At 36.8% G+C, this 18,666-nt stretch overlaps 1 protein-coding gene across 1 annotated transcript; it reads right to left on the bottom strand.

The window, feature by feature from the left end:
* Nucleotides 1-17,012: 17,012 nt before the first annotated feature.
* Nucleotides 17,013-18,418, bottom strand: NPY5R (neuropeptide Y receptor Y5). Its single transcript, XM_011363695.1, has one exon. The coding sequence runs from the start codon at nt 18,397-18,399 to the stop codon at nt 17,029-17,031; it is 1,371 nt and encodes a 456-aa protein (XP_011361997.1). The 5' UTR covers nt 18,400-18,418; the 3' UTR covers nt 17,013-17,028.
* Between the last annotated feature and the right edge of the window lie 248 nt (nt 18,419-18,666).

The following is an 18,666-nucleotide window of genomic DNA, read 5'->3' as shown; positions in this document are numbered from 1 at the left end:
GTGATAGCTTCCCTTTGCTTTTACTCTTGCTGTGATCTTTCAAGAGGGTAATAGATCATATTACTTCTTGTAAAAACCTCTGGCTTCTAATCTTACTCAGACTAAAAGTTCCCCATTCTTTGGTATTTGAGTATGTTTGGTACATTGTCTTTAAGAAGACAAACAGCCTCCCCTTGAGATAGTTACAGGGCAAGTGGTGTTCTTAGAGAGGGAAACTTTCTAGACAGTAGAAGAAGTATTCCATGAAGAGGTTTAGGATGTAAACAAATGATCTGAGAGCAGAAATGATAGAATGGTCGGGGAAGGCATTAGGAGCTTGTGCTTGGATTGTGTCCAGTGATGTCAAGAATGCGAAATGTAGTGGGAGTAGCTACTTCTGAGTTTCTAATTTTAATTTTAGGTCAGTATAGGCCCAAACGCCACAGATTTAGATTCAGTCTGAAAGAATCATGGCAGGGCTGTTTGCATGCTAAAGGGAAGCCTGCAGAACCAGCATATTCATGGCAGTGGAATCATAAAAAACCCCAAAGAGAAGGTGAAAATCAAGGGGAGAGAATCATTGCCACTTGGTTCAGCTTCCCTTTTCCATCCGCTGATTCTCCAATCAATGCCAACTGTCGGAAGTTCTGAGTTTCGTTAATTTTTCAATTTTTTAAAACTTTTTAAAAGTTAAGTTTATTGGGGTAACATTGGTTAATACAATTATATAATTTTCAGGTGTATATTATCATTTGACATCTGTATATTCTATTGTGTGTTTACCACTCAAAGTCGAGTTTCCTTCAGCTGCCATATATTTGATCCCCTCTACCCACTTCATCCTCCCCCTAAACCCTATATTTGACCTTCTTTATCCTGTCTACCTACCCACTCCTCCCCCACCCCTACACTCTGGTAACCACTAGTCTATAATCCATGTCCATGAGTCTCTGTTTATACTGTTCATTTGTTGCTTTTAGGTTTATATCCCACATATAAGTGATATCATGTGATTTTCAACTTTTTCTGTCTGGCTTATTTCTCTTAGCATGATTATCTTGAGGTCTATCCAAGTTGTCGCAAATGGCAGTATTTCATCTCTTCTTATAGCTGAATAATATTCCATTGTATATATGTGCCACAGCTTCTTTAGCCAATCATCTATCATAGGACGCTTCCATGTCCTAGCCACTGTGAATAATGCTGCTATGAGTTTCATTTTTTAAAAGGAGTTATTTCACTTCTAAAATCAACTTTTCTTTTTATTCATTTTTCTTGAACTCTTGTTTTATCCATGACCTTTCTAAAACTCTTTCTCCATATCAATTTTCATTGTATTTTTAAATGTTAGAGGTAATTTGTTAATAAAACCTCCAATAAACAAGGAAAAAAAGATCATAAGGCTTCTTCCACTTTGATGTTTTTAAAGATAGCTATGTGGCCTCAGTACTTTACAAAGCCATAATGTTCCTTTTCCATGTGCAAATGTGTATTTTGGTCAGTTCATGGGCTTTTAAGCCATTAGTACATTAGGGCAGTTCAATTTCCCATGACTCACATTCTCAAAAAGATCAATTACTGTGAATATCTTTAATAACCTTGTCTCCTAGATCGTAAGTTGAACAGAGTGACTTTAGGGTGTCGCACATCAGCAAAAAGATTTTGCCCTGGAAAACTTCCTGTCTAGGAGACAAGATTAAAGACATTTACATTTACATATCCCATAACACTATCTTTATGCAGAAATAATTTCACTTGTACCCTTTTCTGAACTATAATCTTAAAATAAATGTATTATAGAGAAGCGACCAGCAAAAGTCTCTGTATAATAATGCCTTAGGACTATGAAGTGTTTTTCTAGTATATAAATTGTTTTTCCCCACATTTTCTCTCTGGTATTCCAAAGAACGCTATACGCTGGACCCAGACCACCATGCCTATTTATAAAGAGGAATATAAAGATCAACGAAGATCAATCAGACCTTCAGATTCTTAATTCATTCTTTTTTTCACTTTGTGATACAATAGCTGGTAAATGCTTAGCCAGAAAAATTCATGAGAAGATATAATTTAGGATATAAACTATATTACATTGCAACTATTATGACATTTATTTATTTATTTTTCTACCCAATGGAGATTCCTTTTCAGTTCATACCCAATCAGGAAATTATTCTTCATGCCAAACTTTGGCATAATGCAAGGGAGAACAAAATGTCTTCTTATGGCAGCAGTGCAGAAAGAACAGAGAACACTGGGGCATCTGGCCAAAGAACAGAAAACACTCAGAGAAGAGAACACGAACCAGTCACAGCAGCTTGCAAATAGGAGCTCACATGTAAAATTGGCGACAGGTATTTTGCAGAGCATAGTGGAGAAAATGGAAGCCTCACAGACAATACAATAGGTAATGACTCAGTACTTTAAACGAACTTTGTGTAGTTGTAGAAGTGAAAACCAATCATTTTCTACAGAGCGTTAAATAAGCTTTCTCCTAAAAGTAAATGGCATTCAGGCACAGGCAGAGGTGGGAAAAGAATAGTAGAGAACACACACAAGAATCAGCAGGGCTCAGCAACAAAAGAAAAGTAGGTACCAGACAGAATCAGAAGCAATGATCATAACCTCACTCTGTTAAGTTTTCTCAAATTCCTAGAGATTCAGAAATAAGCATCTCATAGTAAATTTTATACACACACACACACACACACACACACACACACACACACACATACACACGTGTATATATATGTATATATACGTGTATATATATGTATATATGTTATATGTATGTATGTATGTATGTATGTATGTATTTTAGTGGTTTCTACTATTATCTAACCATGTATTTGCAATTGGGAGAGATTCTTCATCATACGATGCACTTCTCAGTATTGTATGTGCACGTCGTGCGCAGTGCATCTCTAGGGGGCGCCATTCACATAGACTACGCTAGACAGACCAGGTGGTAAATGCGCTTGCTTAACTGCATTTCAGCTGCTCTTCTGAATGCAGGACCTATCTCTTTAGCCTTTGTTCGTATGAGCTTTATGTGTGTGAGTGTGTGTGGGGGGGGGTGTGCGTGTCCTCTTATCCTTGCTTCAACTCAGTTATCATCTCAGAAAGACTTTTTTTCACTACTCGATTTAATATTTCATCCAACCTCAACTAAGCTCCACTTTCTTACCCAATTATATTGCCTGCAAAGCACGGTCTACTACCTGAAATTATCTTGTTTATTTATTTATGGTTATTTTCATTTTCCTGCTCCATGAGAACACACATCTTCTGCGAATAAGCTGTAGTTACAGAAAAGTGTCTAGCACGTAATGGTGCTCAGCAAATATTTGTTGGATAAAATAAATGAATATAATAGCTCATAATGTTTTGAAGATTAAATGAGATAATGAAAGTAATCTATCTGGCACAAAGTGTCTGGAACTTACTAAGTAATCCTTCACTTACCTGTTTGTTCATTTATTTATTTCTAACATTCTAATCACTCCTTTACCTGTAAGCTCGATTCCTTTGCCCTCTTTTTGCTTCATCATGATTGCCCGGAAAAATTCCAGTACTGGTTAAATCCAGCTTTTTACACACTCTTTGCTGCACCCACCCATCTGAATGCTGCTGGAGAAAAGGATGCCACCTTGCTGCTCGGTGTCTCTCCAGCATCACGGCTGTTAAACCCAAGTAGGGCCCTTGAGTGGCCCAGAAATCCAGGTACATTTCCCTGGTTCATGTTCTCTCTCCCACCCTTCCTAAATGATTTTTAAATTCTTCTCTCTCCTGGAACCACCACCATCTTGTCCCCCTTCTGCCTCTCAGTTGATAACCTTATTCTATGAAAAAATAAAAGCAATCAGAAGAATTCCATGAACTCCACTAAGACATTTGCTTGTCTGTCTCTGTCTGGGTAGAAACATGCTTGGTAGGGGTGGGGCCACTATTCACAGGGTCCTGCTCTTGGGGCTTCGTGTTCTCCAGTCCTCGTCTTAAGATACAGTTCTTAATAATTTTATCTTTAAATTTGTGTTTTGTAAGTAAAGTCCAAAAGGACAATGGAGCATGCTGCAGGGGCTTGGAACCTGGGCCCTGCCCCATATTGCATGTCACCATCTCCAGACCACTCCTGATCTCTGGCCTGAGCATATCTTGGAGGGATTGTCATATTTTGGGAGTCACCCATTGTGATGATTTATTTTATGTGGCAACTTGGCTAGGCCACAGTGCATAAGACATTACTCTAGGAGTTTCTGTTAGGGTGTTCTTAGATGAGATTAACATTTAATTTGGTGAACTTGGAGTAAAGCAGATTGCCTTCTATATTGTGGGTGGGCCTCCTTCTATCAATTGAAAGCCTGAACAGAACAAAAGACTAACCTTCCCTGAGCAAGAGGAAAGTTTGCCGGCAGATAGCCAGCAGACTTTGTATTAGTCAGGGTTCTCCAGCAAAACAGAATGAGTAGAATACATAAAGACATATAACAGGAGATTTATTATAGGAATTGGCTCACATGATTATGGAGACTGAGGAGTCCCATGATATCCTGGAGAACCAGGAAAGCTGATGATCTGAAGTCCAAGGCCTGAGAACCAGGGGGCTGCTGGTGAAAGAACTGAAGTCTGAAGACCTGAGAACCAGCTCCAATGTTCAATGTCTGATCGCAGGAGAAGATGCATGTCCCAGCTCAAGGAGGGAGAGTAAATTCGCCCTTCCTCTACCTTTTTATTCTATTTGGATTCTCAAGGAATCAGATGTTCCCCGCTCATATTGCTGAGGGCAATCTTGTTTACTCAGTTGACTGATTCAGATTGTAATCCCTTCTGGAGATGCCTCACAGACACACCAAGTAATAATATTTTACCAGTTAGCTGAGTGTTCCTTAGCCCCGTTAAGTTGACACATAAGAGTAATCATCACAGATTTGAACTGCAGTATTGGCTCTTTCTGGGTCTTCAGCCTTCTGGATGGGCTATTCTACAGATTTTGGACTTGTTATAAACACATAAGCCTATCCCTTTAAATAAATCTCTTTATATTTTATATATACACATACGCATAAATATTCTATTGGTTCTGTTTCTCTGGAGAACCCTGACTAATACACTTGTCCACCATGGGTTGGAGCAGCCATATCCTAGGAAGCAGAGAATGACTTCTCTGCCCTTGGCCAGGGCTCAAAATTTTTCACTTGGGTCCCAAATTATGTCATGATCAGTCTCATATATTCTCTGTCTTCTTTTTTGTTTTATAGATGACCTTCCATCCTAAGATAACTCCTCCACTTATGCACTAGACCCCATTTTTTTCTCATCTGCTCAAGGACATTGCTTCAATGGTTCTTTCTACCCTTCCCTGTGTGATTCTCCTCCTCCTACTGACTCATACAGTCATCAGGCTAATTTGCTGTAATTTCTCTCATTCTTTGAAAACAATCCTATTCTGATTCCATATACCCCTTCGTTCACACCTGATTTTTCCACTGTCCTTTAGGTCAAACATTCTCAATAGAATAGTTTATATTGGCTGTCTCCAATTCCTCCCTTAGTCTAGAATTACGTGACTGGCACAGGGGCTTATTTAGTTATTCCACTGGCCTCTGGAGTGCTAGGAGGGTTCTATAGCCACTCGCACTCTGTCTAATGCTGATGGTTGTCTCTGCTTTAATGTGCCTGCTGACGTTCTATACTTGCGACCCTGAGGCAGTCAGGGGCAGCAAGTAAAAATGGACAGTGAACCCTTACATCGAACATTCTATAACTGCCAACTCTACAAGGAGCACATTGACAGGCATGTAACAGCTATCATCCTTAGCCAAGCAGACAGCGTACCTCATCTACATATAATAGAATTTGGCAACTTTTCTGAAGTAGTCTAGAATGTCAAATCTTCATTTTCTTTGTTTCCTGAAGTAAAAGAGAAGTAAGTCGATTATTCCTATGTCTCTAACGAATAGCAGACTATCAGGGTCTCTGTTCAGCTGGCATGTCAGTGCTTTCTAAAAAGATGTCTGTCAAATGAATTCATCTTTTCATTAAGACAAATACAGTGAACAGCAGGAAATAATCTCCTACCGGAATAACTAATATTTATTTATACTTTTGTCTTTAAAGGTGATGTTGGTTTCCTTTTTTTCCCCCTGCATGCTCAGAGACCTAAAGCTATAATTGCTTTTGGACTGGAGTCTTTTTAATGAGTGTTTTATAATAAAGTATTTATTCTGGGGAGCCACATGCCCCAAATCTTCAGGTCTCAGAGTTCGTATTTATCATTTCTTTTATACTGGAGAATAGAGGAAACAAAAGTACAGGAAGGCAGACAAGCCAAGCTAAAAGCAGGATGAATACATGGAAAACTACAGGAGAACATGAAAGAAAATGAGGCAATGAGCAAAAAGTGATCCAGCAACATAAAACCCAGAGGACAAATAGGCACATGTCCTCAGAGGACAAACAAATATTTGATAACAATCAGTAATAAAAGCATCTATATTTAGTTGGAAAATTCCTGCTCCTGTCTTTCCCATCTCTCTGTATCTGAAGACTGTCACTTTTTTATTATGTTGTTGTTATTTCTTAACTTGATGACTTAACAACTTATTCCCAACATTCTATAACACTCTTTAGATACATTTTTCTTCTCAATAGACTTTATTTTAGATTCTCAGCATACCTGAATGGAAGGTACAAAAGTTTCCCATATAACCCCTGCCCCACACATGAATACCCTCCCCCGTTATCAACCCTTCACCAGACTGCTACATTTATTACAACTGAAGAACCTACATTGACACCTCGTTATCACCTAAAGTTCATAAGAATTCCAAGGCTTCTTATTTTGCCATCTGGCTGATGCTATCTTCTCTAAAAAATTAGTTTTAACAGTCCCCTGTTTGGACAGTCTGATCATTTGTACTTTTAAAATTATGTACAACTTTCCATGAATAGCTTATAGCTAATCTTATGCACATTTCTGATTGTTTCCTTACTAGAAAATTTATCGGAATAAAATTACTGGATCAAAAAGTATAAACTTTTTAAGGCTTTAGAAATGTATTTCCAAGTTATACTCCTGAAAGGCTGCATAAATTCATAGTCCTCTGAGTTTTGAGAGTTATCAGATAATATTTAAGCCATCATTTAATAATATCCTTTAGGAATTAATAGAGTCAGGTATAAGAAAGACACCAATATATAGGAGAAAAGAAAATTGAGTTGGGGGGAAAGTGGGCAATGACAGCAAATGAGTACTAAATCTTACATTAATAGGATAGTTAATTGGTCTTCAGATTATAGAGAGCATGGGCCGTGTATGCTGTTTATGAATTTATTGTGTTCTTGAATTCTTGTGAAAACCTTTTCTCTTAACATTTCTATCTTGTAACATCATAATAGTCAAAATGTAGTTATCCTGGAAGCAAGAACATGAGCGCTCATTCTTAAATTTTATTCTTAATAAACCAAACTCCGAGATTCTCCCACAGTCCTCTTTTCTAATCTTCTCCATTAGTACTGAAGCTATTTAGATAAGATGATGTTTAAGAGTCCATTTAGCTTTTGGCCAATAGTAATTTGCTGTTGGAATTCAGTGGAGATTCTGCTATAACATAATCCTTTCCTTAGTGTGGGGGAAATTGGACAATTATCAATTTGGGGATGATTTATAGAGAGAGCTACCAGAGAGCTAGTGCCTGCTAGCTTTGCAATAATATGGCTGTCACGGGGCCAAAATATCTCTTTCATCTACCTGAAATTTACTTTGTTTTACTTTTTCTTTCTCTTGGACCAGATTGAAATCTTATAATAAACAGAAAAAGAAAAAATAAGAATGATATACGATGTTGAGAACTATTTCTGCCTTTTCATTAATAGCTCTTTTCCGTCTTCCTAATTTTTTGATACATGTTCTGTGCAGAAGTGTGTAAACATTTTTGGCTTCGGCTTTGATCTGGATATTACAGAAGAAAGATAAAGGGAAAAAAGTATTAATCCATAATTGGAAACCCTTCACTGATGGGAAAACTCACAAGCCTGGGACTCAGTACCACACATGAAGGATAGTAGAGAGGAGAACTTAATGTCTGTGTGTTATTTGTGAGTATGTCTGTGTGTAGCCACCTGGCGTGAGCTCTTGGTTTCTTAAATAATGAAGAAAAAGAGACAATGTGTGTATTCACTGAAATTGCAATATCATTCAATTTGTAACTTCTTTCTAGATAACATCTATAATTTTATAAGTTCTCAGGCTACGCCTATTCATATCCAGCCTGAATATTAGACAGTTCTAATTTTTGCTAACCACTTATATAAAAAGATAACACATGCTAACCCAATAGTTAGCTATACTTCTGAGAATAATTAACTGATCTTGCCATCACATATAGCGTGCTTTATGAAATACTGATAACACCTTTCTTTAAGACCTGGCATTGTTCGCTTTTCACAAGGACAACATGACCTTGTGAAAAGTGGCTATCAATAATAAATCTACCAGATGCTGGTTTGCTTTATTATTTTTTAGCATGCATCACTTCCCTTAAACCAGGTTGCTAGGGTGATATGTGATCTCTTTCTTTAAAAACTTCTTTAAGCTGTGAAGACAAAGAAGTAACTAAAACCAGCAGGCCTGTTTTTAGAAGAGTGAAACACACAAGAACAATTTGAGAGGAAAGTTACAAAAAAAACCAGAAAAACATTAATAGGATAATAGTTGATGCTCTCTCTTTCTAAATAGACAAAACATTCACGCTGAACAAGAAGCCCAGTGGTAAGCAACCAGTTTATGTCCAGTTGAACTTTTGAACTGAATACTTAAATTTCAGCCATTGTATATTTAATTGGAATGTTAGACATAATAATTCATGGGCATATACTTTCAAAATTCTATTCATTTGCCTCCAAAGAAAATAATGAAAATGATATAGTAAGTATGACAACATATTTATTTTATGAAACATTAAAATGAAGTTCATTGCTGGGAAAATCATCTAGAAACAGTAGTAAAGGAACTGAGAAATTTGTTTTTTATATTTTTATTAAAAAATGTGTGTGTGTGTGTGTGTGTGTGTGTGTGTGTGTATAAAGTATTTTGTAACCTTTTGGTTGTTAAACCTCTCAAATGTTTATCTAAGCCCACCCGTATGGTTTTCTGTCTCTCATTCTCCTTATCCCTCTTTGCTGTGTAGGTCAGCTTAGCCTACTTGCTTCTTCATTATCTCTTAGCTCTATTCATTCTATAGATTTTGTATCACATGCAGAAACACAGGCAAATATGTGATATTACTTGAGGTAGAGATTAGGGCGCACAACGTGAGTTAATAAAAACATTCTCTTTAGGGTGTAAGGAGTCTCTAAGCTAAATTAACATATGACATTTATCCTTAGTCATCTAAAAACTCTTATTTTAGCATAATAAATATGGTACAACACTTCGGTAGCACACTTTGCTGTAAAGTCTGGGTATCACGTGACTGTCGTTTAGTTTGCATCATTTACCCCGCATTTGTGCTCAGATGCGGATAGGCTAACATGTGAGGGGTTGTTTGAAAGTGACCGCCTTGTGATTATTTGGGATGGGACTTTTCTCAATTCAACGTGAGTTCATTTGTGTACACCATAGGTTTTACCATCTTTACTTTTGTACGTTTATGACAATACAGACTAGCTGAAAAATAGTATTTTTTCACTTACCATCTCAGAAACATGACATACATTTTAAGAAACTGAATTTTGTAAATCCCATTTATGTTGTTATGGTAGGAGTTACCTTATATTGCCCTTATATGTAAACATATGTAAACATACCTTATATGTAAACAACACATGCTTGTTATAAAGTATTCAAGTTGTACAGAAAGGCAAAAGAAGAAAATAAAAGCTTCACTCCTAATCTTGTCACCTGAATACAATTGGTATGAATACTGGTATGGAATATTAGTCCATGCTTCTCTCTCTAATACATATGTCTTTATATTTCAAATAATAAAAATATTTTTTAAAGAACATCCTCATATATAAAACAAAAGAGGTATCATAAAATAAATAAGGCATGAGCATGTAATGTACAAACACACAAAAATTTTAAAAAGTAGATCTTAAGAGTTCTCATCACAAAGAGAATTTTTCTTTATTGTTTCTATATGAGATGATGGGTTTTAATGGAATGTATCATGGCAATCGTTTTATAATATATGTAACTCAAACCATCATTCTGTATACCTTAAACTTATACAGTGATGTATGTCAATTGTTTCTCAATAAAAGTGAAAAAAAAAAAAAGGTATCTGAAATAGACATCCTAGAAAGTCTTACCACAAGGTAATAAACTTCTATCACAGGTTGTCATCTTAAGAAAGACCAGTCTTTCTGTGTGAGCATCAAATAAACCTAGAGCAATGGGACATAATTTACAGTTTGCTGCCCAGCTCATCTCAATAAATCTTTTATGCTCTTAGTATAAAACTACAAAATAAGGAGCATGAAGAGTACTTCTTTAAAAAGTACTCTTTTAAGAGCAAAATTATTCTTACTTTTAAGAGCCTCAATTGATGGTAACAATCAAGATTCTCATGCTCAGGAATCAGCAAATGAGCTCAACTGCAGCTCTTAGAAAACAGAGCTTGAGTGGGCTTTTTTTTGGCCTGTGTGTTAAACTCCCTATACGTTCATCTACCTCTGTGGTTTCCTGTCCATTTGTTCCAGCATGTTCTCCCTGGCATGTGAAGTGGTGTTGAGTTAGGATAGGGTGATCATAGATTATTTATCCCCTGTTTGTAATCCTTATAGAATTTAATTATCCCCTATAGAGGCAAAGGTGAATAAAGTCAGTTATTTTATGTAGGACAAGAGGGTGCCAGGTTTATTTTTTAAAAGGCAATTTAGGGGAGAATGAAGAGAACAGTGACTTGGAACTCAGACAACTGAACCTCAAATCCTGGCTCTGCTACTGGCAAGCTGTGGACATGTGTAAATAATCCAGTTGTATAAGCCTCATTTCCTCACCTCTAAAATGAAGATAACACTGCATTAAGTCGTCGAGATAATTAACTGAAGCAACAAATATCAAAATTTAATTTAATTTTAATGAATGTTAAAATTCCTAGTTCATCTTAATTCCTTTCCCTTTCTTTAGATTTCTGATTACCATTATACTGGTAAGAAAGAACTACGACACATCACCAGTGAGAAACAAATCACATTACCCAGATGGTCAGGTAGGATCCAGAAAAATCTACATTTTCCACCTCCTGATCTATTTCTTTGTCCTCTGGGACATATTATTTCTTTTAAAGGCCAATGTACTATCCTTTAGTCACTCTTAAGAGTAAGTCTCTGTCTAACTTACGAGTTAAAAAGACTGCATTTAGTTTCACAGCATGAAAGAGGAAGAAGTCTTTTGTGGTTCTCTCAGATACTGAACCTAGCTGTTTCTTAGGAAAATGATTCATTGTGTCCTAATGGGTAAAATTCATTCATGTATATCTACTTCTGTTCAGGAAATGAAGATCCTAGACCATTAAATAAGAGGCAGGGAAGCTAACTGGAGTCCAGATAATATGATTAGCAGCAGGTTAAAGATGCCGAAGGGAAGAAAACGCAGGGCTTTCAAATGTCTGAACAGTGACAGTCGTGGTCTTGCTGGGTTTTGGTGAGAACACCCAGGTAGCCAGTTTTGAACAGCTTTTCGTAGAAAAGTCCAAGTGATATTTTTGAGATGACAAACACAAGATCTTATTTCTATATCTGAACTTAAAAACGACCAAAAAAATGCATTTTGAGAAGATAGGTTTATCAGTGAGAAGTTAACTCACAGGATAAAGGTGGGTGTGCAAAGACTGTGGAAAATGTAAGGAATTATTTTGTCCTTTACACTAGGGGTCCCCAATCCCCAAGCCACAGATTGGTACTGATCTGTGGCCTGTTAGGAACCAGGCTGCAGAACAGAAGGTGAGAGGCTGGAGAGTGAGAGAATCTCATCTGAATTTGCAGCTGCTCCCCAGCACTAGCATCAGCGCCTCAGCTCCATGCCAGATCATCAGGCATTAAATTCTCATAGGAGCGCCGGTCTCTGGTGCCAGAAAGGTTGGGGCCCGTTGCTATACATACCTTTTATTAATTGTACTCATCTGTTCAATTCTGACCTTTAGAAGTTTGGAATTGCAGAGTCAATCTCTAACAGAGGTGGTGGAAGCAGTAATGGTGATTGCAATAGAGTAGTTTTAACACTTCTAGCTCAGGCACTCTATCGGGGGCTTTCCATATCCTAGCTCACTTAGTCTTCACAATGTTTAACAGTGATAATACAATAGCTACCATTGATTACAGGCTTCTCAAGTACAGAAACTGTGCTAAGCCTTCAATGCACATGCTCTTCTTTAATTTTCATTTTAATCCTATGAATTAGTATCCTATGATTCTACTTTATAGATATGGGGACTCATTTTCAGAAGTATTAAGTAACTTAGCAGAGGTGCGAATGTATTCTGTGTATTTACATACTTTGTAACTGGTGCAATTGAGATTTATATGCACATCTATGTGATCACACGGCCTGAACCAGTTTTTATTATATTGCATTATTCAGATATATTTTATTATTGCCTTTGCTATTAATAATAGATATTTTTATTTGAGGCCTAATCAGTGTATCAGGCATTAGACAAGACACTTTATTATGTTATTTTGATTAAAGCTCATAGTTGTCTATATTCTGCTTTTATTCCTATTTAATAGATGAAGATACTGAGGTTCAGAGAAATGAGTCCCTCGGGCCAAGGTTACACATCATGTGAATGACTGGTGAGATACTGATCCAAGCCTGTACTGGTTATTCCTTGAGACTCCACCCCACCCATCTTGCAGACCCACCCTAGCTGTTTCCAGTGGCTTTTCCATACAAATGTCTTGTTTCAGCTCATGCTGCAGAGGAAAATCTCTCAAGGGTTCACAAACCCCAAGCAAGCAACATCTGGCTTCACTGTAGCCCATACCTTTTGCTGAGCAGCCTTAAGCCCAGCATGAGTGGCAGCCATCTGCAGATTGCTTTGTGGCTCATGCCAGGTGGCCTTAGGCAGGGTATAGGCTACAGTTGAACTTGGCCCTTCCAGGAGGCTCCAGGGCTGGCACACCTGATAGCCGGTTTCGGACCAAACCAGAGCACCACCCAGCTGCCTCCGTGAGTGAAACACTCTAAGGGCAGACTGGGCAGGCACCAGAGTCCCACTGAAGCAAATCCTTCTCCACAGGGTCAGCCCCTGCAAAACAGCTCCTCTACTGTAGTCAGGGCCAGCCCGAGGGTCGATCCCTCCCATTGACTTGTAAACAACAATCAAGGCTCAACTACAACAAGAGGGCACACGTGAGCCACACAAGGAGACACTCCCGGAGCACCTGACTCAGATGACCAGGGAGAATGCACCACTGGGCCCCATAGAACATCTACCACATGAGGCCTCCGTACTAAGCCTGTGAGACATAGCAGGTCTACCTAATACATAAAAGCAAACACAGGGAGGCCAGCCAAAATGAGGAGACAAAGAAACATGTCCCAAATGAAAGAACAGAACAAAGCATCAGAAAAAGAACTAAACAAAATGAAGACAAGCAATCTACTAGATTCAGAGTTCAAAACACTGGTTATAAGGATGCTCAATGATTTCAGTGAGCACTTCAACAAAGAGATGGGAAACATAAAAATAGAGATAGAAAACATAAAAAAGAACCAGTCAGAAATGAAAAATACAATAACCGAAATGAAGAATATATTAGACGGATCAAAAGTTGAAGGGTCTTGGAGCCCTCTCTTTGAACTGAAAATATCAAGATAGTACCCAATCTCCCTGTCTCTGTTGTGTTTACTTTAGGTGCTTGGCTCCTGCTTGTTGGAGAGATATATGGCATTTTATTTTGTCAGATAAGGACAATTAGCTAAACACAGATGTCACACCAATACCAAGTGGATTTATTATGAAGTGTAGAACAAACAGTTCTGTCAAGTCCCCTTACGTAGCCCTAGGGAATGAATGTATCTGCTTACATTCGATATCTTTTCTATGTAATTCGCTTTTTATTGTTCTTATTGCTTATCGTTTGTCCACCTCCTGCCATTGACTCCCCACTATCCAGAAGGCAAATATCAAAGGAGCAGGGATCTTTTTCACTGCTGTATCCCAAGCACTTAGAATAGTTCCTGGTACACAGCAGGTATTCAGTAGATATCTGAATAAAATAATCCTCATCTACATTTATTCACCATTTAATCATTTTAGTTGCTCTTTGTGTATTTCCCGGCCTTTTTTTTTTTTTTTTTTTTTTTTTAGGTTTTATTATCCACAGTAATGGACAATATAGCTAGCAGGAATAATTTCACCACTAAAACTCAATTTAACACCTCTTCTTAAATTAAATATTTTAAAATAATTATGAAGGGTAATGAGGCTAACTCTTTTTAATTTCATCTCCATTTATTTCCTTTAGCCATGCTTTGTGAAGGTGCTATGGAACAAGGAATCAAGTCAGACACAAGGAGAGAATAGGAAATAGTTAATCAGATCTTAAAAAATGGAGAGGTGATTGAACATAAATAGTTTAACTCACTAAGAAGTCTCCGTGGAAGAAACTATTATTTATAATAATCTTCTAAAACCATTAATCCCTTTTTGAATGACTTCTATTTACCCACCCATTCAAATTTCTCAGCTTTCAATTATTAAGAACATTCAGTCATTTCTGGTTAGGGAAAATAAATTGCTTCTTCTGACTTCAATAGTTAAAGAGCCCCAAATGAATTTATACAGTTTAACTATACTCATCTATCAGCAACCATAAAATTTGTGATATTGACAGTTATTTCACATTTGCTAATATAAGTGCAATTGTGAAAAGTAATGTAAGAAAATACTTTTCCATGTATTTCTATTTGCCCTTTTCAGAGAAGTCCTCCCTCCCCACTTTAGCCACTAAAGTTAAACCTTGAAATTGCCCTAGTGAAAGTGAAAATACATATTGCTTTTAAATAAAAAGTCATTCTTCAGCTTAGATTTTTTTTGTTTTGGGTCAGGATGAGATAATAGACTTGAATCTAATCCTTGAAAGGGAAGGTTTAAATCACAAGGCTTTGTTTTCCAAAAGCAAACCTTGATGTTCTAAACATAGTTTTACTGTAATCCATAATGCAGAGAAAAATGAAGATGTTAGTGGGCAGAAAGAAGCAGAAGCCCTTCAGATAAAAAAGAGAGGGGAAAAAAATAAAAACAAACAGAAACCAGAGTTTCTTCACTTTTTCTATCTGCTATTGTATAAAATTTGGAGAGGGCACTCATATAGAGCCAGATAGATTAGAGAGAAGCCTACGGGGCTTGTACACAGTCTCATATTTGAAATTGAAAAGCAGAGTGCTTTTGCAGCAACGTGAGATGAACACGGCAACATAGATATAGCAGCTAACAGTGTTTGGGCAGAGAAAGTCCAAGTAAGCCTGCGCTGCCCGTCTCAGTTCACAGTGACCTACAAGAGGAGTAGAATTTCATTAGTTCCTGCAGAGTTCTCAGAGATGAGTTTAAAGGTCCTGAACAGCCCCTACACTTGACAGGGGAAGGACACCACGAACAAATGGCCTAGGTCAGAACAAAATGGAGGATGTGGCTTAGTCTCAGAGTAACCACAGTCAATGAGAGTTTACATCTGACAGTGTCAGCATGGGTGGGGGATTCTGGGGCTAGATTCTCAGCCCCCAACCTTGTTGAGAACAGATCATTCATACAGCACAGGCAGAGGCTGACATAACATGGAGAACAGGCAGGCTCATCACTGCATGCTGGTTGGGAGGAACCAGCATAGGGCACCGTGTGAACCAGTGATATTTCAGCTTCGCTTACATGTAGACACCATCTAGAGAAGGTGGAGAGGGGACCAAAGAAAGCCCTGTAGAGATTTGAACTTTTAATAATAAAATAACTACCAGAATTACAAATTATTTGCAATTTGTAATTTTCCCTTATGAATGAGAATCAATACAGGGAATGGCTAAATCAACATTATTTTGCACATCTGAGCCATATGTGCGAAATTCAGTTATTTTCAGGGCTTCGCCTCTTCAAAAAACTGGTTAAAACAAACAAAAAGTTCTAATTGAAAAGAATGACCTCAGTTAGTAAGACAGCATATGAGACCTTAGTACTAAAATACCATAAAGTATATTAATCATTCTATATCCTGGCCAAAAAAATTTTTTTGACCTTTTTTTTCCCCTGCGGACACTTTAAGTATTCTTTAAAACTATTTAATACTTGGAAATACAAATACCATTTATATTTCACATTTTATAACATGAAATATGAAACAATATATGAAACAATATTTGTTAGTATTAATGTTGTGGTATAATTCTGGAAAAGACTTAAAACTTATTTTTAGTGGGTAAATTAATTATGTATTACTAGGAAAGTGGGGATAAATCGACACTTTGGCCAATTACAATAATAGGAGATAAGCATTTTCATGTAAGAGTTCTAAAACTGTACCCAGTGTTTACATTTATAATCATGACTGGCATATATCTGTCATTTAGTTATGATTTATTGGGCATACTAAACATTTTCTATATTTTTACAAACTAAACATGAAGAAGTTTGTGAAGTAGAAATAAAGATAAATAGATAATAGATATGTTTCAAATTAAATGTTTCTTGGGAAAATATTTTTGCTTATTACAATTTTAAAAAAAAATACTGAGTTGGTAGATATAACTTTTATTTTAAACAAAAAATTACAATTTATTTGTTTATAAGACAAGATGAAATGAAAGGTAATATAACTACTTTTTGAAATGAAATCACAGGTTGACTTGACACTGACTTTATACAACAAAATGAATTCATTGTATGATATTAAAATTTTCTTCCATGTTATGAACTGACATTCAAATCCAGAACTCTTATACATAAATTAAATTCTATAAGTTAACAAAATTTGTTTATTATACATAGTTATCATAAATATATTTTCATTGATCCCAACATTTGTTCTTTCCTTGGTAAACAGTGAGAATTATGACATATGAAGACAATGTATAAGGGACATTAAATCAGCTTTGATCCCATTATTAAGAAATCCATATAGAATTGGATTAAGACAACAGGACATCATGCCTAACAAATGACAAATGCAATACACCAACTTGAAATGCCTATTTGAAATAAGGTTATCATTAAAATCGGTTACCACATGGAAAAGGTGGAGTGGCATCCAGCTAACAGCAAACACTAATATCAATATGGTCAGTCTGTAGAAAACACTTCGAGATCTCTTTTTTATTCTTGTGATAGAACGGTTTACTCTCATCTCATGAACATCTGAGTTTTCTTCAGGTTTCATCTCAAAGCAGGTGGGGACTCCTGGTATAAATTTACTGGATGAAAAGAGCTGACTTTTCACAGAGCCGAAGTTTTCTGGAAGCGTTCTTGAATGATTCTCCTGAGGAGGTCTTGCTGGAGCAGGTAGCACACATGCCGTCTTCTTGCTATATCTTCTTCTGTGTTTTCTGATGAATGCATAGCTCCATTTATGACTGTTGGAGAGTTTCACCTGAGGCCCACTCTTTTTGGATGGATGAAGAGTTAAGTTGATCATCTCGTTTTCTTCTAGTTTGTTTTCTTTATTGGACAATCCACAGCTTATACTCCTGCAGACACTGGTATGACTTACAGTTAGACAAACCAAAGGTAGAATATACTGAACTAGCAATAAAGAAATAGTAAAAGCAATTCTGTATGAATCAGATGGCCACGATTCAACACATAAGTACCTGCTGCTCAGCAACGCGGAGCCAAATGTTTCCTGAAGTTCCACAAGACTGTGAAACACTGGAAGAGGAGAACAAATCACAAAACCTAGTGTCCAGACAGTAGCTATCAGGAAGTAGCCATGGTTTGCTGTTAGATTATTAGATATAGGATGCTTTATCATATGATATCTGACAATGGCAATTGATATTAAAATTAAAGTCGAAACCAGAACAGATACACATTGAAGAAAAGGCATAATATGACACATGACTTTGCCAAACATCCACTGATCCAGCAAGACAGAGGTCAAGGTGAAAGGTGAGCAGAACAGCACAACCAAGATATCAGAAAAGGCCAAATTTCCTATAAGGAAGTTTACCGTAGTCTTCTGATTACGCTTTCTCATGAGAGCCATTAAAATAAGTAGATTCCCCATAAAACCAAGAAGACTTACAAATGTATAGAGTCCAATCAGAAAATACTGCAAATCATCTACACTGCTTTTATAGTCATCCCAGACTGGGAAATCAGAATTCCGTGGGGCAGCAGTATCGTTCTCTGTGGCAAGTGTCTGGTTATAATAATCCTTGAGCCCTAAATCCATAGTATAGTCCTGCTTGGAATAAAAAGACATTAGTTAGCAACATAAAAAATATTACATGACTACTGTAAATTAATCCACTGAGAGAGAAACTAAATTTTACAATTTGTTCCCATTACCTGATTAATCTCCTAAGAAAGTTTAGTGAAGTCTTTAATTGGTTCCAAGTGTAGTACAAATATCAGTCAATAACAATTACAGTAAGTTTAAGTCTATCATCATCTCTATGGTGTGTTAATGTGTTAAAACAGCAGATTTTGTTCTTTTAAATTTATGTAAGAAATAATGTTAGGGAAGGGA

Source organism: Pteropus vampyrus, unplaced genomic scaffold (genome assembly GCF_000151845.1).
Source record: "Pteropus vampyrus isolate Shadow unplaced genomic scaffold, Pvam_2.0 Scaffold88, whole genome shotgun sequence".
NCBI lineage: Eukaryota > Metazoa > Chordata > Mammalia > Chiroptera > Pteropodidae > Pteropus > Pteropus vampyrus.
The sequence above is the reverse complement of the archived record's forward strand: the minus strand, read 5'-3'. Positions and strand labels throughout refer to the sequence as shown.